We start from the raw sequence: 20,661 nt of genomic DNA, 5'->3' as shown, positions 1-20,661 counted from the left end.
TCTTTGATTGGCTTATCAATTTGCCCGAGTGTTTCCGGAATTTACCGAGTATTATCCGAAAGATATCACGAAGAGAAGTATTATGGTATATTTGCCGGTTGAAATTTTCAAGATGGCTTCTGTCGGACCAAGACTGGGAAGGGAACTGTCTTTCACGGGTAGGATTTGGAAAGCTTTCCATGAATGGTACATCTATGCCTGTGGTTACAGACAACTTGGTAAGTTTCCCTGTAGAGGAAAAAACTACCTGATTGAAATCTGCGTTGTTTGAGTACTCTTTGATGGTTCAGTTTGCTCCATAATTATTAGTATTGGGCCATTGCACTTTCCTCGGCCGTGCTATGCTTCGTTTACGTGGCGAGACCGTGGCGATAGTAAATCTTCAAAAACAACGAAAACACACTGAATGTGAAATTATACACCACGCCTTCCGTTTTGTACCAATCTCCAAGCTGTACTGAATGGGTTTTCTTATTCTTTGATCATCACGTCACATATACCCAATATGATATTCACAAAGTCAAGCTTATATAGTATTTTACTGTTCGTGCAAGCTTACGTATCCTTAAGATAAAGTTTATGAAATGCAGCAGTAATGAGCCATGGGCGATCTTGCTCTATACCATTAACAAAAGTCCCAACTTCCTACGATCCTGGATCAATTCAAGTAAGCCCCTAGGTTTTTCTTTGATTGGTTTAATTTCTTGTCACCTCGACAATAGTCAATTGAAATATTGATATACAATTACCAATTGCTGCTCACTAATTACAAAATAACAGCTCCACCTATAGCTGCCAAATGGTAGCAATATTTCATCCTTAAATTATTGATTTTGATGTAAACCATATTTTTTTTATTTGTGAATTTAAACTTTTTTATTTAAATTTAAACCTTTTTCATTTAAATTTAAACTTTTTTAATTTAAATTTCAACTTTTTTAATTTAAATTTAAATCTTTGACGATAAAAATCCATGGTAAAACACGACGTTTCGACCATGTTTCGGTCATTGTCAAGTGAATGGAATGAAATACAGTAAATATATGTATATATACACGTAAGAAATATGAAAAAATTTTTTGCAGGTGTAAACAAGCAATAAAACTACAAAGAAAGTGCTAGTAAAAAGCTAATTAAAGACCTTAGCATGAATTGAATCAGACTGTACATTGAGAGCAGGTCTTAGCTTGTGAATGAAAAACATCTCATAGACGAGACAGTCAAATTTGTTCATGCACTTCATTAAGGTGCTAAACTTCTTTGTAAGATCCTCTGGAGTCAAAGAATGTTTGTCGCAAACATGTTTGCCAATTTGTCATCCATGGCTGCTGTGATGGAAAATCAAGAAAAATAATGTTTCTACATTGGAGTACAAATAATTTAGCAGAAGTAGTTCTCGAACTTTTCAAAAATGCAATCAAGGAACATGGTGAGCTTTGGCCCTCTCGCATCCGAGTAGATTATGGAGTAGAAAACGTCTTAATTTGTGATGAGATGGCGGCTCACTGGGGGGAAGGAAGACGAAGTTTTATTGCTGGCTCGTCTACTAGCAATCAGCCTATTGAGAGACTTTGGTGTGACATTTACAGATGTGTCTGCCATTTTTTCTACTATACATTTTATGCCATGAAGCAAACTTGGATTCTTGATGTTGAGAATCCAATTCACTTGTTTCATTACATTTGGTTTTTACAAGAAGGATAAATGTTTCTCTCAAGGAGTTTTTAGCAAATCAGATATGGTCAAATGGACTCCTACAGAAAGATCATCTAGTGAATGGAAACAATGCTGATGTCGAACATATCAATGAACAGTTTTATGGTGTGGACTCAGATGGTCCTCGTCCACTGGCAGATGATCAGTATGGTGTTGTAGTACCACCCGCTGAAGTACCAAATATGTACAACATTAGCAACTATGTAATGCAACAAGTAAATGTTGAGGAACCCTCTCCACAAGCTGGCATTGACATTTACATTAGAGTTTTACAAATTGTTGTCCAAAAACTGGAAGAATAAAGGCAAGCTTTGTAAACATGCAAATTGCATATTTCAGTCTGCATTGGACTATGTCATTTAATAGGTTGTGATCAAGTGGCTTGAAACAGGCAAAATAAGCACAGAACCTGAAATGGTCTTTAAAAGTATTCTGTAGGGTTGATATAGGAAATTGCACGATCTTGAGTACAATTCGTAAATTAATAAGTACGAGTGATGTTTGAAAAATTCTCAAAATTGGACAAGCCTGTTAATGCGTTAGGTCTAATTTGAGAATTTTTAAAACATTTCGAGTACCTATTTATTACGAATTGTATGAGAGATAGTGCGATTTTTTATTTATAATACACTCGACAAAATTACTTCAAGGAAGACTAAGATCTCTAGGAATCTCTTAAGCGGGTAATTTGTAAGTTTCTAAGTTTGCATCAGAAATTTGTCAAACAATTGGAGACGAGTTTAATATGATTTCTAATTGAATTAAGCACAATAAAAGGTAAAAGTGCAATGAAAAGAAAAACTAAATTTGGGTTTGAGGTAATTGTATACTGCAGAGTACAATTTACAATAAAATTGTTTTCTTTTCGGCCAATCAGAATCGAGTAGTTTTGTTGAGAATATTATAGGTTGGAAATTATTTGCAACAATTGAAAATTTCCAAATTAAAAAAAAAAATTATTAAATTGCTTTTATTCAAACTGCAATATTAACTGTTTACATGACCAAGCTAGGTCACTATCTTTATAACCATCTAACTGATCAAAATTGTATTTAACTAGAAATGAAAACTGGAACTTTTTTGTAAACAATATCCTCTTGTGGTTCTCATGTCAGTTATGAGGAAATAAATGCTGATTCCTTAGAACTTTAAATGACCTTGAACCTAATGGCACTAAACTACTAAATCATTATGTCAAATGTGCAGGAGTCAATCCCCACATGTTCTTACTGCATAGGTATTTTGTGTGTATTCTCTATACCACGATATCTGCTATACTTACATATTAAATAAATGTCAAACAGCGTTAACAATTTAAATACACCTTATGGCATAAATGTTGGCCTTGAAAAAAATAGAACTCTATAGCATGTTAGGAATATATTGAAATACAAAAGAAAAATAGGAACGCTTTTCTTTGTATTATTACTAATGTGCTAAAGTTCCATTTCTTGGAAAGCGTTTCTGCCAATAGGTGTAAGAAAAAAAGAATACTATTACCCTTGTAAAATACAAAGTTATTCCACGAATCAGATTTTCATGGTTCAATTGCCCTATAACACTATGACATGAAATCAAAAAATCCTATTGCTCCCAAGTAATGGAACTGAAATAGATGAAATGGACTTCTGGTTGAATGTTAACACAAGCTCACAATCCACTCATGTCACTATGATTCTTAAAAAGCTTATTCTTTGGGTTTTGTATTTTGATTTTGTGAACCAAAAAAATAGTACAAAAATATCTTCATTGTTCTTGGTGACAACTCATTCTCCTATCATGTTAAACTAGTACTAGTAACTGATATGTACATCTGATTCAGGCTCACTGTATGACACTTCTAAAGTGTGTTTTGACAGTTACAAGTCGTTACATTATATCCAGACATTCATTTCCTTTGTTTTCAATAGTATCGATAACATTTAGTCCTGCTTTCAGTATCAGAGAATACTGAATACTAGCATTTTGTATGTTTAGACAAATAGGAAAGTCAAAGGTGTGCTCTTTACAGTCATTTTACAGTCAACCTGAGTCCAATCTCCTGCATCAACCTGAAACATTACATTGTACCAAAGTGATTATTTGAAAATGCCAAGTCATATACAGTCCGACCTCTATTAAGTGGCCACCTATTAAGCAGCCACCCTCCATTGTGCGGCCACTTTCTATAGTCCCGATTTATTTGTCAATTAACTGCTGTATTTGATACCCCTTTTCAATGGCCACCTCTATTAAGCGGTCGCAACCACCTTTTTGCTGTCGCAAGTGTACTATTTGCATGCAGGGTTCGTACGGGTCCTGGAAATCCTGGAAAGTCCTGGAATTTTATTATCACATTTTCCAGGACTGGAAAGTCCTGGAAAAATACTGCTGGTCCTGGAAAGTCCTGGAAATCTGTTAAACTGAATAAAGTAATAAAATTTTCACAAAAAAGTAAAATGAGCAAATGTTCTTGAGTATTATTAAATCGTTCGCGTTTATGGTTTTGACCGCATAACTATTTCTCTTTCGTGTTTTTTCTCATTACAAAGTCCCTTCTGATCTTGTCACTGACTAGATAACATGCGGGCTCGAGTATAACAATGGATAGAAGGCTCGTGTATCATCATAAGCTCATGCGCAGTAGTAACCTTGATACATGCATGATTTTGTAACTTGGAGAATTGTAACATCTAATCAGTACATGGGCGTCTTTAGTTTTAAACGTTTTTATTCCGAAATATGCCTGGGAAATGCTTCTTTAGTGACCGATGGTTAGAAAACGCTTCCTATAAATTGTGGCTGGAAGGTGACGTTGACAAGTTTAAAGCAAAATGCAAAGTTTGTATGAAGGCGTTTGATGTATCAAACATGGGAGAATCGGCGTTGAAAAGCCACGAAAAGGGAAAGAAGCATATTTATCTTATGGAAACGCAACAAAGAAATACAACCGGCGACATAAGAAACCTTTTGTTGAACTGCTCTTCCACTGCCCCTCGAAAAGCTACTGAAAGTAGTAACTCTACTTTGACTGTATCAAGTAGTGGTGCTAGTACAACAGCAGGTATGTCGGGGTTCGTGACAAGGAATGATACTTTAACTGCAGAAGTTTGGTGGGCCCTAAAGGTGAATAGCAGTCATTATTCCTACAATTCCTGTGCAGATATAAACTTCTTAGTGCAGCAAATGTTTCCAGACAGTGACATTGCAAAGAAATTTACCTGTGGGGAGAAAAAGGCTTCTTACCTTTCTTGCTTTGGTATTGCACCACATTTGAAGAGTCTTCTGAAGGAGAAAGTCAAATCTTCAAATGGATATGTGCTTTTGTTTGATGAAAGTTTGAATCATGAACTGCAAAAGAAGCAGATGGATTTCCATGTTCGCATTTGGAATCATGACAAAGTTGAAACTTGCTATTATGATTCACAATTTCTTGGGCATGCCAGTGCAGAAGATATGCTTGAAAAGTTTCATTCTTGCAAAGAGGACTTGAGCTGTAGAAATTTAATTCAACTCTCTATGGATGGGCCTAAGGTGAACTGGAAATTTTATGAAATGGTAGAGCAAGAATTGAAGAGGGATTACAGTTGCACTCTCCTTAACACAGGGAGTTGTGGTATACATATTGTGCATGGAGCTTTTAAGGATGGTTGTGATGCAGCTGGATGGACGGTGCAGAAAACTCTTTCAAGTCTTTACTGGCTGTTTAAAGACAGTCCGGCTCGAAGAGAAGACTACATTAAAGTAACTGGTAGCAGTGTATTCCCCCTGAAATTCTGCCAGCACCGGTGGCTGGAGAATGTGTCAGTTGCCGAGCGAGCACTTGAAGTGTGGCCTCATATTGTCAAATATGTTAATGCTGTTAAGGCAAAGAAAGTTACTGATCCCAAATCCAAATCTTATGAGACCATCAGCGGTAGTTGCTGTGATCCCTTGATGCCTGCAAAGATCGCCTTCTTCGCATCAGTGGCAAAACAGATCAATCCTTTTCTCACAGCATTTCAGACTGATAGACCTATGCTGCCATTCATGAGTCTTAGTTTGTACACTTTGTTGAAATCATTGCTTAATAGGTTTATCAAGAGATCAGAGAAAGAAGGATGTGTTAACAAAATGAAAAGAGTTCTTGCAATTCTTGTGGAAGCCCACAGATTAAAGGCTGCTGAGTGTGATGAGGTGATATATCAGTTTGGACAGTTTCTGGATGAATGTGCAGGTAATCCTGACTTTCAAGATTTTGACCCTAGTGAACCCTCTTCAAGAGTTGACACACTGTTGTATGAACACATGGCTGGTGATAAGCAACTGACGAAAGTGTGGAGGGTCATTGAATTACTGCTGCTAATGTCTCATGGTCAAGCCACAGTTGAAAGAGGCTTTTCTGTAAACAAAGAAGTGGCAGTTGAGAACCTGTCAGAGAGATCATTTATTGCACAGAGGATTATTCATGATCATATTGAATCAGTTGAGGGCCTTGCCAATGTAGAAATCTCAAAGCAACTTCTTATGTCATCTGCTGGAGCGCGACAGAAGTATCTTTCCTATCTAGAAGAGCAGAAGAGAATTAGAGTGTCCCAGGAAAAAATGCTTAAAAGAAAGGCGACAATGGATGAGATCGATGTGCTTAAGAAGAAGAAACTGCAGTTTGAAACTGATGTAGAGGCTCTTTTAAAGACTGCAGATGAATTTGCTGATAAGGCTGAAGATTCAAGAAACCTTACTTGGGTTGCCAAATCAAACAGTTTGCGAAGATCTGCCAAGGAAAAAAGGGCAGCCTTGAAAGACATTGAAGAGCAGCTGGATGGAAAGCTTCAACAGCTCAAAAATGATTAACCCTGTCAATCCCAAGATGTGAATATTAATTCTACTTACTATCGGCCACGGATTTTTTATGTTACTTCTGAGAATTTAGTGTGCAATCAAAGGACTTCATATTTTATATTTTTCTTATAATTCTCATTTGTATGTCTGATAATTTGTTGAAATTAAAGTAAGTAGAAATAAATAATTATTTGTCTCTTCTGAGAGTGAAAGGGTTAAGGTGAATTTTGGAGTCCTGGAAAAATCAATCCGAAGCCTGGAAAAGTCCTGGAAAAGTCCTGGAAAATTGTTTCTGAAAAAGGGTACGAACCCTGTGCATGGTTTTTTTACCTCCATTAAGCGGCCAGCAAATTATCTTTCCAAGCAAAATGGTGACAGATGATATAAGGTGATAACTGATAACAAGAAAACAGGAACTGCAATTTAATCTCTACCATAACAAGTCACAAGCCACATACACATGCAAACTTTTCACATCCGGTGCTATACAAACATAATGATAGCTAACAATAGATAGAGCTGAACCACTGTTTTGTTACAACCAAAATTGTACATGCAAGAAAAATTTAATTACTACTGTACTGGAAATCTTCAAAAATCCATGCTCCTCAAGTTTTGATTTAACCATTGAATTGAAAACTTGTCCCCTGTGAAGCAGGACTCGCTTGAATTTCTAAACAATAGCCGGCCCCTCTGTTTACGTGTTTGCCTTTCACAACAGCTCTTCCTTTGTTTGTTGGCCTCTTGAGAAATTTTGTAAGCCATAGGGCCATAAGGCCTACATGCCCTCTGTTTTAGAGCTAGAACTATGCATGGGCCGGAAATGCACTTGATGCTTTGTAACAATGAATTTTGGATTTATCTTCATATATGTTCACTTTTTAAAAGCATTTTGCTTTATAAAGTCCCATGTTTTCTGCCATTCCTATCCAATTTAAATTGTACCTCTATTAAGCGGCTAACCTCTATTAAGCAGCCACTTTTCAAAGTCCCGGGGGTGGCCGCTTAATAGAGGTTGGACTGTACTTCAAATAACTCATTCTCACTGGGCAATTTACCATCCAGGGAACATACTGGTAATATGAGTCCATTTGAACATGTGTGGGCACTTCGAAGGGAAAAATATGGGTTTTCTTCTAGAATGCCTGGTATCTGCAGATAAAATAATAAGTCTTAACTTAAATGTGTACTTGGTTATATTTTTACTTATACAAATTATGCTGTGATGTGAGCTAAGCCACAGATCAACCTACCAAAGAATGACACTCCTATAAATGGTCATTCTGCAGGTTTGCCCATATTACTCAATAAAGTTACCCAACATTTTGCATATGAAACCAACCAATGCTCTTATATAATATGTAGTGTTACAGTGGAACCTGGATTTTACAATGCTCCTCAGGAAAAGAAAACCATATTCTAAAAATAGGTACTGTATCTAAGTTTACTCTATACTGTATGCTGTGTACTCTATACAAGCAAAGAGAAAAATGTAAGCCTTTAACACTTAACTCTTTTAAAAATACATGAAAAACCTATGAAAAGAGAAAGAAAAAAATCGCCACAAATAGAAATAAGATAAGTTTGCATAATAAAAAGTGGAAAGATATTGTTCAGGCATTTTGACTCATTCACTAATCCACAGTATGCTAAGCCAGAATGTTTGTTTCCTGTTTCTTCCTCCTCAGGAGATAGAAGCTGTATTGTTAAATAGGTGTTTGTTTTTGGAGTATCATACTTAGTGAAAAAAAAAAAAGAAAAAACAGATTCCACGGTATTAGGTATTACATAAGTATATTTTACCTCTGGTGTACAGAAGTTGATGTGGGGATGGTTAGCAAAGCCAAGATGGGCTCCTCAGAAGCTCCTGTGGTGAAGATGAGGATAGAGCTCAGGGAGATTGGCTCCCTCTGTCCATTGGCAACTTGCCTGATGTATTTAACAAACATGCAGTAGACTTCTTTCTCTTTCTGATAAGCTGTGGAGCCCTCTTCAGAAAAGTTGGGTTTTAGTAGGTGTATCAGCATCTTTGATGATTATAGCTTGCCAGTGGTTGGTCTGAGGAGATGCAGCATAATTGGATAAGACCTAATAACCGTACACAGGTCAAAGACTTCTAAGCCTCTCTGTATATTGGCAATGCAAGAATCTGTATTTGAGAATACCAGTAGTTGATCAAGCACTTCAATTGGCATAAATGCTGGAATTGCACCATTCTGCAATAAGGCAATTCCCACCATAATACCAACCTAGTAATAATCTTCTGAAAGATAGGTACGAAGAACATTATCGAAATATTTCTTCTTTATTTCGCAGTTCACAAGTCTGATCCACTCCTTTCTTGGTCCCCCAAGGTCTTTTGCCATCTCCCCTATGAACTCGACTTCAAAGGTCATAGTGTAATCTTTAATTCCAGCAAGCTCTGAAAGGGTTGTTATCAAGAGGTTTTGTCTATCAACACAAATGAAGTTAGTATTATCACAGGCTTCATCACATTGAGACTTGCTTTCAATGTCTCATTTTCTACCATGGATGAGGCTCTTTTGTAGAAATCAGTGAGTTTTTCACCAGTTTGGATTAGTGAGTTTTTTCAGCTTCAATACCCTGAATCAGGGCACTCACTACTTCATCACAGTGGGGTGGTGTGGAAAATTCATCCCCCTTATCTTTCCCCATTTCTGCCCGTTTTGTGGTTGCATCTGGAGAAGAGGAACTGGATCCCTGCAAAGGATCATTGAGATTTTCTGACTTCACAATAGCAGTGATAGAAATTTCGTCACTGAGATCTTTTCCATCCATAAGGGCATCGTCATAGATAAACTTAAATCCCTGCTTTATTTTGACATAAAGCAGTCCCTGACCAGCCATTTTCTTTACTACAGCGTAGCTATATTCAGTGCCTGACCCAAGTTGGAGAGTTGAAATAGCTTTGTGTCTTACCTTGACAAATTCAAAATCATTCATGCCCATCAATGGGTATTTCTTCTTGAGTGACTCCAGAATCTTATTTCTGAAAACGTTTTCGCTGTCCTCGTCAGTCAACATCAGCATTCCAGAAGTTAAAATAGAGTCCCTCTTCAAATTAGGAGAGCAACCGTCGTCTTGCATTTCTTCATCGTCAAAACTGCGAAGGAGAGCAAATTCTATTGGTTTTTGCTCTTTTGGCTTCATTTTCTTTTCTTTAACTTGCTTATAATTTCCTCCAGATGCAGATCTCAGTCGTTTGCTTCGATTAAGATGTCGGCACAACCATAACTATGGCACAACCCAGAAGCCGAGCTCTCTCTTAGCATATTATTTGCTCTATTCAGTGTATCCTGAATAGAAGAAGTCGAAGGCACAGATTGAGGTGAACTCTTGTTAGTATCAGCAAGAATCTTTGATGTTTCATTAAGGAGCTTTGAAACTTTATCAAGGTCGGACGAAGAGTTTGCCGCCATGATGCCACAAGCAGAACCTAGTCCTCTTCCCTCGTCCTTCACATGAGAATGAGGCTTGGTCGCACTTGCCCCAGGAAGATTAAACGAAAATTTGCAAGTTCAAATTTAAATTAAAAATATTTAAATTTAAATCGAAAAGGTTTAAATTTAAATTTAAATCAAAAAGGTTTAAATTTAAATCAAAAAGTTTAAATTCACAAATATGTGGTATATATCAAATCAATAATTGAAGGATTAAATATTGCTAGCATTTGGCAGCCATATCCACCTTACTCACATCCCCACATGTGTAAACCATAATTGAAGGAAATATATTTTTCCCTTCAAACACACTTACCCAGTACAGTATGTTGCTTTGTTTGATGTGTGTATGTTGGTTTCTTTTGGTTACTTGTGCTTTGTTACGATTCATATGATAAACTGAATACCACACATATTGTGATTGAGTGTTACTTATAATAATCTATTGGAGGACAGACATACAGATGACATAACCATCAGCCACAGTTTGCTTTTATATCATATGAAACAAATACATTCTATGTTTCCATTGGCTTGTACAGTAATCGATCACAGAGGACGTCAAAATGTGGTAACAACACAGGGATTTCATTAAGGGCCGGGTAACGGGCAAATTGACCAGTTATGAGGATGGTTTTGCCCACCTGGTTTGACCATCTGGAGGAAAGTTTATCTTATAAAGAAGTCCAGTTCAAAAAGTTTTGCCTGCCTTTGAAAATCAGTAGCCCTCCTGCTGAAAATGTCAATGAAACCCCTGAGCAACATCAGTGACATACTGTCTGCACCTCATCAGGGCTGTGGTCTAGCAACACCCAGTGGCCCCTGGCGCTGTACTTTTGCTCTTGGGCAACTCAGAAATCTTAGTTTTTTCATAAAAGGCACATGCTGGGCACCCTGGATTTCATAGTTTCAGAGCACTGGACTCCCTTCAATTTTTCTTAGAGCACAGCCTTGCTCATATACCTCTTTGTTGTTCTTGCCACATTTTGACGTCATCCATGATCTATTAGTGAACAGATTCACTGCAACATACAATTTATTTGTTAATTGTATTCCATGTGGCCATTACTTAGCGTGGTTAAATTCAATGATCTTAGTCAGTGTAACAGGACTAATGAGTGGCTAGTCAAACCAAAATAGGAATAAAGGCTGAAAGTTTCTAAAGAAACTGTGGTGCTGCGTTGGTGGGGGTAACATTCCTAACAAAATAGGAAGGCTTAGTTATCATGTTCTACTCAGATATGAAGATGAATATAAGTCTGGCAGCATTAATACATTTCCTGCTGGATGCAAGGATGAGATGTTAAAGTAATGGTTTTCTTAAGTGTTTGGTTTAGTGTGATAGTGGAGCACTTGTAGAAGATCAAAAGGCCAACTTAGCTATCGAAGCACACAAACTTCCAATAAAAACTTCCAATAAATTGGGCGAAGTTTCCAAGAAGAGACTGTATGAAGTAAGTGGGTAATTTGTGTGGATACCAAAGAAAAGACTAAAGCAGAGCCCAAACTGTTCCTGTAAAGTGAAACTTCCATGTCTTCCAGCCAAATATAAATGTGCCTCAAATTTTAGCTAGCTTTTCACCTTAATGTCAGCTGCAGTCTTGTGTTCTGTTTATTAAGTATCTAAGAGGGGGCATGTGTTTATTCTTCTGTTATCATCAGTATTACTTAGCAAAAGGCTAGGCAGGGATTTACAGTGCATGTAAGTAGAGGAAACAGGACTGCCTTCCAATAACATGTAAATGACAGTGCATCTTCATTTTTATTGTTTGTTACTTTTAGGTCTTCGCAGGGGTGACTTGCTGAATGAGGATGATCCCGATGTGAAAGAAGCTGTAAAACGTCTATCCCCCGAAGACTTCAACTTGAGACAATTCCGTATTAAGAGAGCTCTTGATTTGACAATGAAACATTCCATTTTACCCAAAGAGCACTGGACAACAAGTGAAGAGGTTTGTTCGTTTTAAAATTATTTGATTGTTTTGTTTGGATGAGAATATGAGTGTGTTAATGTATGGGTAAGTAGCTACACACAGTAGTTTCAAGTCCAATGTGTTTTGCAAGTAAACATTATTGAGCACTATCTGTATTACCTGAAATTGAAGAGAGGAGGTGTGAGAGTAAAGTATCCCTTTCAGTATTCCAATCATTGATCCTACATGTAACCTGAGCAAACTAACACTTTTGTGGATGGAGAGTTTTTGCAGATTAAAACAAGTTAAATCCCCCTAATGTTCAGGAAAAGTGATTCATTTTGTTACCTTTCCTACAGGACACAATGTATATTCAACCTCTCATTGACCAGGTCAAGAAGGAGCGGATTGAAAGACAAATGTGGGACCACAAGTGAGCACCATCAGTGTATTTGTCTGCAACCGTGAATGAATTGTTAATTCTTGCACAAATTGCTTCAGCTTTGGAAATTTTGTAGCTTTTTTGTGTTCAATTTACATTGTAACTTGCAAGGGAAATGTGAAGAAGATTGTTATGATTTGATTTACATTATCTGTAATAAAGAATGAAAACCACTGTTTATATCACCAACTTGTATTTTATACCATGTTTGCCAGGAAATTATACAGGGTTCATTTAGGTTCTGGAATTATTTTTTCTTCATATAAATGTACTTACGGAGTGAAACAAAAATACAGATGAACAGATAGATGCATAAGTTATATACTTTATGACATAGAGGGAAAAAGTACCAAATGCTGATTAGCTGAGACAGGGCATTTTGCCATAGTTTTGATGATTGCCCCAGGCAAACTTTCTTGAATTTTAAAAAAATTAGATAGAAATTAAGAAACAAAACAAAGAAATGGCTCTCCACAAAATGGTGTAACAGTTAATTCTTATTAACTGAGTGGGAGGTCTGTATGGGAGAATCTTGACCGAGGTTGCCAGTACAGACCGAACACAGTGAGGTCTGTATCAGTGACTGAGGTCAAGATTCTCCCTTACAGACCGACCTATATAGCTCGGTTAATAAGATGTTTATTATATGGCTGTGTCTAGAAAGCAACAGATCATTACATTCTTTGTAACTTTTTTTCCTAGACCGGTCTGGATGGGAAAATCTAGACCGCTTTCAAAATTGATTTCAGCCAATCAAATTTGTGAATTCGGTAGTTCCCAGTCTTTGTGAGACAGCCATATAATAATGTGGGTTTTTAACCTTCTTGACTGGAGAAAATTTTGCCCTTGATATCTAACCAAGTAATTGCATGGGTGGGAGGAAGCACTTACCCATGTGATTTATTTGACAAACTTTTCAGGTATACACTGACCTAATAGATTTGCTTTTTAGGTTGTGTTGGTCTAAAAACAGGTTCAGATTTTGAACATTAGGGACTTCAATTAGTTTTGGTTTAATTAAGGAACTCTCTAGACCATACATGTTAATCTTTGGAAATTTTCCCAATGAACAATAGAGAAAAGTGAGGACATTTTACTGAATTTTTGGAAGAAGACTTGACTTTGACACTGATGCTAAGCTTAGAAAGGCAACAGCAGTCAATCCCTTAGTTATGACTTCCAGAAGGGTATCGAATTTACAATAATAACAGCTTGTAAAACACAAACTTAAATCACCACAACAATGTGCTATGAACTGCTAGGTACACTTTCATTACGAAGAAATTTGATTTTGTTGGACTCATGTTGAGAGAACAAATACGTTTTCCACTGCTTTTAATTGTCTGGATGCCATGTTATTGAGTGTTTGCTTGCCATCTTGGACTGGCTGACCACTAACCTCATGTGTGAGGGCTTAGCCTAAATTAGTAGGCAACTACCAACAACTGCATCAGCAAAAAGTAATTCTTTAAAGCAGACTACAAAATACAGCAAAATGTTGAGTTAAAAGTTTCTTATCCTATTCAAACTTCAATTTTGTTTTTCTATCTGTTTTGAGCATTGTATCAAGTTCACTGCTGAGAGACTGAGTTCCCTGGAAAGTTTCACTTAACTTTGCAACTGATTGGACACTCTGATTGCACTTGCACCCTTACAAAACCAATTTCCATGAATATTATTTGGTAATCAGAAAAAAAAATAATCTTTTCATCACTAGTCATATTTATTTATCAAAATAATTTTTATAGCAAGCCTAAAGAAGTCATGTGATGGTTTATTGAGTTAATGCCAGTGGTCATTCCCAATTCAAGTCATTGCAACCTTCTATCAAACTAATAAAACCATCTTCTATTTAAATGGACCATCTACTAATTTATCATTCAGTTTGGTGATAAAAAGTTAAAACACCACAATGCACCTCTTAATTACAGACAATTTTTTAATTCCAGCAACTGCTAACAGCAGCCAGTCTTGTGTGGTTCAGCTGCTGGAATACTCTTGAATTCTTGAGAGCTAGTAAGAGTTGTACTGTTTGTTAAAGTCATTGCTCCTGGGTCCTTTGGAATGCTCTCAAAGTTGTGAGCTTTCTCATTCTCAAGAATCTGTTAAGATAATAAAGAAAGTAACATTCACATAGGCATAAAATCATGTGTAACATTCATGTGTAACCTTTAGTTCCTGTAACCTTTCTTCAAAAGAAAATTAGATCATAGAACAGGACACCACCCTCCCTCTAATAACTTTGTTACGTCCTCAGAATGTGGTCACTGTATAATGTGTTTGGATGGAGATTAAAGGCCCTATGACATCTCAAGTGAGCTTTATCATTAATTTCCATGTATAGTATACCTTCTGCACAAGGTATTTTGCAGCCTCAGAAATGTTGATGTCCTCTTTAGCTGATGTTTCAAACCAGTTGATAAAACCTTTGTCAGAACAATACTCATCCATTTGACTTGTATTGTTGACAAGTCCTTCCCTTGCTTGATCACACTGCCAAACAAACCAAAAAAAAAAAAACATTAAAAAAAAAATCACCCTTGGCTAACACATGAGAGACTACTCAAAAGAACACTCAAAGAGAGTGACCAGTTTGCAGAAAATTCCATTGCAAAAGCCAAAGTGAAAGATTAACAGTGCATCACCATCTAACAGGTTTAAATTGTGTCAACGAATGGGAGTTTGCTGAGAGGAATCACAGCCATTTAACTTGCAAGAGTGCATGCATCAAGAGTGCATGCATCAAGAGTGCATGCATCAAATGAAGTTAGCAAAAAAACCTTGTTTGCCAAGAGTACAACAGGAATTGGCGATCCATTGGGAAGCAGAACTTTATTGTCCAAATCATTCTTCCACTTTTGTACTGCTTCAAATGTAGATGCTCTTGTGACATCAAATACAAGGAAAGCACCAACTGCTTCTTTGTAATAAACCTGCAGGGCAAAGTACTATTACAAAAATACAACTAAAACAATCTGAAAAAAGTGAACCAGGCTAGCAAAAAATGAAAGCCTTTAAGATACTGAGGAGTTCAAGTTAGCTGATAGAAAATTACTAATAAATGTATGTTAACTTCAAGTTAACATGACCTTTGGGTCTAAAGCTTGCCTTTCACTGGTTACCTGCATAAACATGTTGACAACCCCTTTGATGAGGTGTAATGAGCTTGTAAAACTTTTGGGAGTCCAAAACCCAGGCTTATTTTTACATGGATTCCTCATTTACTCCTTAAATATTAATTGTTTTTTATTCTACAATTGATTAGCTTAATGATGATAATATAGTACTCTTCAAAGGTTTTATATAAAGTGACATGAATACAAAAAATTTTGATGATAATATATGATAATATAAGATGATAATATAGTACTCTTCAAAGGTTTTATATAAAGTGACATGAATACAAAAAATTTTCCAGAAGATACCCACGAAGGTCTACAATAATATGAATAAAGGCTGATAGTTTCGAAAGAAACTGTTTGGGGCTGCGTCAGCGGGGGTAACAAAATAGTTTGGATATATCCAAAGTTGATATATCCAAATATATTTGGAGATATTTACCATTTCAACTTTGTTGATATATCCAAATTACTACAATAATATGGCAGGCCGTTTGTAGCAATATTAAAAAATTCTCCCATTCAACTGCAATTGAACCGTTCAATTCAACCCCAATTCAACCATTCAACACCCCATTCAACCATTTAAGAATCTATTCAACTATTCAACCCCAATTCAACAACTCAACCGCATTCAATTATTTAATCCCAATTCAATAATTCAATTGTGCATTCAACCATTTAATCCCGCATTCAACCGTTCAACTGGTGGGCTGGGGAACCTGGCATGAAAGATGGCCGAGCTGGAGCCTGAAACCTAAGTTATCATAGAAAGCAAGATGGCAGCAGATGCACAGCAATTTGGGCTGACAGAAATACCTCGTTTTTTAAACCACATCCTAAACAAGATGACTCAGTTATGTAAGATTCCTTTCGAGGTGGAACCATTGGAAAAGCATGCCGTAACACTTGACAAAACAATCTCCTTGTTAAGAAAGCTGGAAGATTGTTTCCAGTTTGAAGATAACGAGAAAACAGTTGCAAAATATTACGTCTGCTTTTGATGATATTTTACAAGGCTGGAACCATTTATTGTCTCTAGCTTCCATTACCACAACAACTGTCGCTAACTTAGGCTCAAACAGACAAGCAAATATTTCTTCACCTGGGAGGCCATCATACAACATATCTGCTGAAACACTTGAGGAACTTCTGCAAAGACCTTTGGGAAACCACAGGCAGCCCATCTTAGTGTGTATCTCTAGCCAACAAAATTTTTCGGTCTTTTAATTACAATTTTGAGTTAATTCTTTTATTGAACCTGTCTGAAGAAATACGTTACATTGCTATAAATGTCAATCAAAGGAATATTTACTGTGTACAATATTTCTTAGTTAACATAACAGACATCTTATAGCCTGCAGAGCAGGCGTTCTTGTGGAGTTTGGGCGAAAATTAGGACTTTGGGCTTTCTGTTTTATTTTCCAGAGCGCGCGTAAAATGGAGCGAGGAAAACAATTAGAAGGTGGGGGGAGGGGGAGAGGAGAGAGGGAACGCCTGCCAGCAGTACTTGAAAATTTGAATAACTCGTTCGCTCATGAACGGGCGACTCTGATTGGTCCAGTATTTTTTATTGACAGCAGAATGTGACGTCAGTTTGTTATGTATCACATCCAATATGGCATATTTAGCGAAGAAGAGATAGATCTTGTGTTGAAGGATTCTTTAGCTACTTTTGATATCTTAGAAAACTTTGTTTTAAAACAAGAACAGCTAGATGCCATACATCAACTTTCCAGAAATAAAGATGTGTTGGCGGTCTTACTAACAGGCTTTGGTAAAAGCATTATTTTTAGATTTGGTGTGCAAGTCAAGCAGCTTCTCACGAAGAAACACTCATGGTTGCATGGTTGTTGTTTGCCCTCTGAAAAGCATCGTTAACGACCAGTTTGTCGAGGTCCAAGAAGTTGGCTTAAAACCAACAAGTCTTTCGGTATGTTTCTCTTCGATGAAGCTGGATCAATATTCTCGCTCATATTTAAGCATTTTCTTGATTTCGGTGTAGGTGGTTTGCACATACGAGCGGCTTTATTCTTCCTCCATGCCAGGCTAGATTTGTTTGGCGTATCTAATTGCTGCTTATTTACACTCTTGAGCTTTTCTGGATTTTTGCATTGGCCGTTTGCGTTCTTAAGGATGAATGCATGTGGCTGTCCCAAGTTTCTGACTTTCCGAGCACACGGATTGCAACAGCGATCGGATAACTGTTCGTTGTTTTGAATGAGTTCGATGCCAATTCCAGCACACACGTCTGATAAAATTACTCCATAAGCATCACTTCTCTTTGATGATCTGAATAAATTTTCTGATGACAGGTATGAGCCATATTTAACCTTAAAACTACAACCGCAAAATCAACAATTCTCGTTTGGCAACCTGTGAACACAAATTTTGACACGTGTGATTTCCCTTCGAATAACAAAAAATTTGACAAGCAACGGAAGTGAAAATCCACTTCCGTCGCACCACCTGATAGGCCAATTGTTTGCGCATTATTGTTACTCGTGCATATCTAATTAGGGGGCGTTTTTCAAATTTTCAAGTGCTGCTGGCAGGCGTTCCCTTCTCTCCTCTCCCCCTACCCCCACCTTCTAATAGTTCACCTCGCTCCATTTTACACGCGGTCTGGAAAATAAAACAGAAAGCCCAAAGTCCTAATTTTCGCCCAAACTCCACAAGAACTCCTGCTCTGCAGGCTAACATCTTAGGATGTCTTTCATGTAATTGTGCCAGGTTACTCAGTCCTGCAACCATCAGGTCTCAGTGCGAGATTGAATGATTGAATGTGGGATTGAATAGTTGAATTGGGGTTGGATAGTTAAATTGGGGCTGAATTGGGGTTGAATAGTTGAATTGGGGTTGGTTAGTTGAGTTGGGGTTGAATAGTTGAAGTGGGGTTGAATAGTTGAATAGATTCTTGAATGGTTGAATGGGGGCGTTGAATGGTTGAATTGGGGTTGAATTGGGGTTGAATTGGGGTTGAATTGAATGGTTGAATTGCAGTTGAATGGTTGAATGAAAGAATTATTGAATATTGCTACAAATGGCCTGCCATACAATAACCTTAAGGGGAACAGCTACTTTAGCCAAAACATTCGTAACTGGAAAGCACAAAATTAATGGCACAGAAAACTCACCCTTGTCATGTTACCAAATCTTTCTTGTCCTGTTCAAAGACATAAAAATTCCACCAAATTAAATTTAATCAGGAAATATTTCATGGTTTGACTTAATTTACTCTCAAGACTAAAATTTGTGACCTGCTCACAAATGTTTTCAACTAGGGTTTAAAATACATTTTCAAATTGAGAAGACCTCTGCCTCCTAAACCTCTTCTTTAATTTCAAACACCTCTCCTTCGTTTGTGTGTTTAGGAAAAGGGCCTGGTGTATGCCATGGACATAACAACAAAATAGCTTTGACATGAAACAACATGAAAGGAAGTTAGGTTTCTTTCTTCGTGCCATCATGCCAAGGACATGTAACAACAAAATAGTGTTGATATGAAACAACAAGAAGGGAAGCTACATTTCTTTCTTCACCCCATCACGACCATGTCACAATGTACATTTGGTATTGGTTTTATTATTCTGCAGTTTCCTCTAGTGACATAATATACATCTGAGATAAACTCCAGAGATTTTGTGAAAGGGACGTTGCAGAGAGATCTTATTGAAAAAAATTGTGTCTGAATGTTTCAGTCTATACTTCAAATAAATTCTTAATATACAAAGATAACTACTGAATGTGTTTTTGTACACTGATCATGGTCCATTTAGCCCATGGGAGGCTTTTTAAGACTTAAAAGAACTTTAGAAGAACTTGTGAAAGATTAATGGGAGCCTACATAATGGTCTCTACTTTTTCCACAAGCAGGTACTTGGTTTACTTTTTGGTTTGTGGCTAGCTGTTTTCACAGCCATTGCAATCTCTAATAGTCTGTCACAAGTATAATCACCTTGAGTGTACGGTAGACTCAAAGTGATCTAAAGATTTCAAATCCAGTACATTTAATTGTGCAGCCAAACTGCTACCCCCAATTCTGGGAAATACTGGTATTGATCTATAACTGGCCTACCTGCAATATCCCATAGCTGTAAGCGTATCAGAGTATCTGAGTCCCAGTTTATGACTTTGAGAGCAAAATCAACACCAATGTGTTCACAGTTAAAGATTATAAGATGTTATAACGACATGCCTTAGAATTGTATCGATAAAATGTAAAATGACATTTGACCAATGAGTTAATCATTACACAAATGACAAAAATTGTTATCCTGCTATAAGTAACGTTTCTACATGCTGTGTTCGTTTAGTGACCTAAACTGACACAAGTATTATGAGCAATAGTGTTTGTAACTGCATCGTCACTCTACCTGATGTATTAAATGCAATGTAAGGGAGTTTTACTTTCGAAAAGATGTTGAAACACCGGTGAAAAAATATAATGTAAACAATTAAAGCACAAGTAAGGGTGAAATGAACGGTCAGTGCAGTATTATGGAGATTTTGCATCAAATTGGAGTTGGATTTCCTTAAGATCCCCTTTGAAGAAAGGATATTGTAGCTCTGTAGTGTACAGAGAAAAACTGATGAACATATCTCTTGATAATGCTAGTTTTTCCAACACCAAGATCTCCAATGACAAGCACTTTGAAAAGATACTCCTTCTTCTCTCCCGAAGATTCCTACGAAATATTTGCACACAAGAAATTAAAGTCACTCTTCAGCCATGCTACATATCATCATGAATCCTTTTTCCGAAGGAAAATACTGATCGTACCATAGTAAGCCGATGCAACTGCTACAATTTGATGAGAAACAACATTTCCTTCACCTCGGCAAGGCCACCATTTTGTCATGTGATGGTCAAAGGTATATGGAGCATTATGATTGGTTTTGAAGCTTCGCATCAAAGTCCTTGGTCATTATAAGATGCTTGTTTATTGGATAATATAGATTCTACGGCACCAAATATACATCTTACTTAATCGTTCCCTTTCGTAAGCATCATTCTCCCGAAATCGTGGCCGAGAATATGTTTGGACAACCGGAAAAGCAATGGGGAAAAACGTTGTCTCCCTTGACTCCACGATCAGTTGCGTGGCTTGACATCGTCCCTCTGAACGGTTCAGATGCGAATATATTTGATTAATCTTAGAAAGGTAGTTACTAAAACGAAGACCCCCTACCAAGACCCAAAACGAAGG

The 20,661-nt window shown here is 37.0% G+C and overlaps 3 protein-coding genes across 3 annotated transcripts; 2 read left to right on the top strand and 1 right to left on the bottom strand.

Moving 5' to 3' along the window:
- Positions 1 to 60: 60 nt before the first annotated feature.
- Positions 61 to 12,506, top strand: LOC111328023 (cytochrome b-c1 complex subunit 7). Its single transcript, XM_022932366.2, has 3 exons — positions 61 to 218; positions 11,760 to 11,929; positions 12,250 to 12,506. Exons 1-3 carry the CDS (start codon positions 83 to 85, stop codon positions 12,325 to 12,327), a joined length of 384 nt encoding a protein of 127 aa, XP_022788101.2. The 5' UTR covers positions 61 to 82; the 3' UTR covers positions 12,328 to 12,506.
- Positions 225 to 8,839, top strand: LOC148738304 (uncharacterized). Its single transcript, XM_088751073.1, has one exon. The coding sequence runs from the start codon at positions 4,438 to 4,440 to the stop codon at positions 6,526 to 6,528; it is 2,091 nt and encodes a 696-aa protein (XP_088607199.1). The 5' UTR covers positions 225 to 4,437; the 3' UTR covers positions 6,529 to 8,839.
- Positions 12,507 to 14,086: 1,580 nt separating the features above from the next.
- LOC111328022 (ras-related protein Rab-38) lies at positions 14,087 to 20,391 on the bottom strand. The gene is made up of 7 exons (XM_022932365.2): positions 20,235 to 20,391; positions 20,014 to 20,139; positions 19,530 to 19,608; positions 18,589 to 18,617; positions 15,113 to 15,265; positions 14,682 to 14,825; positions 14,087 to 14,434 (listed from the first exon to the last, which is right to left on the bottom strand). The coding sequence occupies exons 1-7, from the start codon at positions 20,235 to 20,237 to the stop codon at positions 14,288 to 14,290; spliced, it is 681 nt and encodes a 226-aa protein (XP_022788100.1). The 5' UTR covers positions 20,238 to 20,391; the 3' UTR covers positions 14,087 to 14,287.
- Positions 20,392 to 20,661: the final 270 nt, after the last annotated feature.

This window comes from Stylophora pistillata, chromosome 2 (genome assembly GCF_964205215.1).
Source record: "Stylophora pistillata chromosome 2, jaStyPist1.2, whole genome shotgun sequence".
NCBI classification, from domain to species: Eukaryota; Metazoa; Cnidaria; class Anthozoa; order Scleractinia; family Pocilloporidae; genus Stylophora; species Stylophora pistillata.
The sequence above is the reverse complement of the archived record's forward strand: the minus strand, read 5'-3'. Positions and strand labels throughout refer to the sequence as shown.

Coding starts and splice junctions, on each gene's coding strand:
- LOC148738304 (XM_088751073.1), top strand. CDS start 4,438: ATGCCTGGGAAATGCTTCTTTAGTGACCGATGGTTAGAAAACGCTTCC.
- LOC111328023 (XM_022932366.2), top strand. CDS start 83: ATGGTATATTTGCCGGTTGAAATTTTCAAGATGGCTTCTGTCGGACCA. Junction 219..11,759: donor CTGTGGTTACAGACAACTTG/GTAAGTTTCCCT, acceptor TGTTACTTTTAG/GTCTTCGCAGGGGTGACTTG. Junction 11,930..12,249: donor ACTGGACAACAAGTGAAGAG/GTTTGTTCGTTT, acceptor CCTTTCCTACAG/GACACAATGTATATTCAACC.
- LOC111328022 (XM_022932365.2), bottom strand. Junction 18,618..19,529: donor ACAGCTATGGGATATTGCAG/GTAGGCCAGTTA, acceptor GTCTTTGAACAG/GACAAGAAAGATTTGGTAAC. Junction 14,826..15,112: donor TTGTACTCTTGGCAAACAAG/GTTTTTTTGCTA, acceptor TTTGTTTGGCAG/TGTGATCAAGCAAGGGAAGG.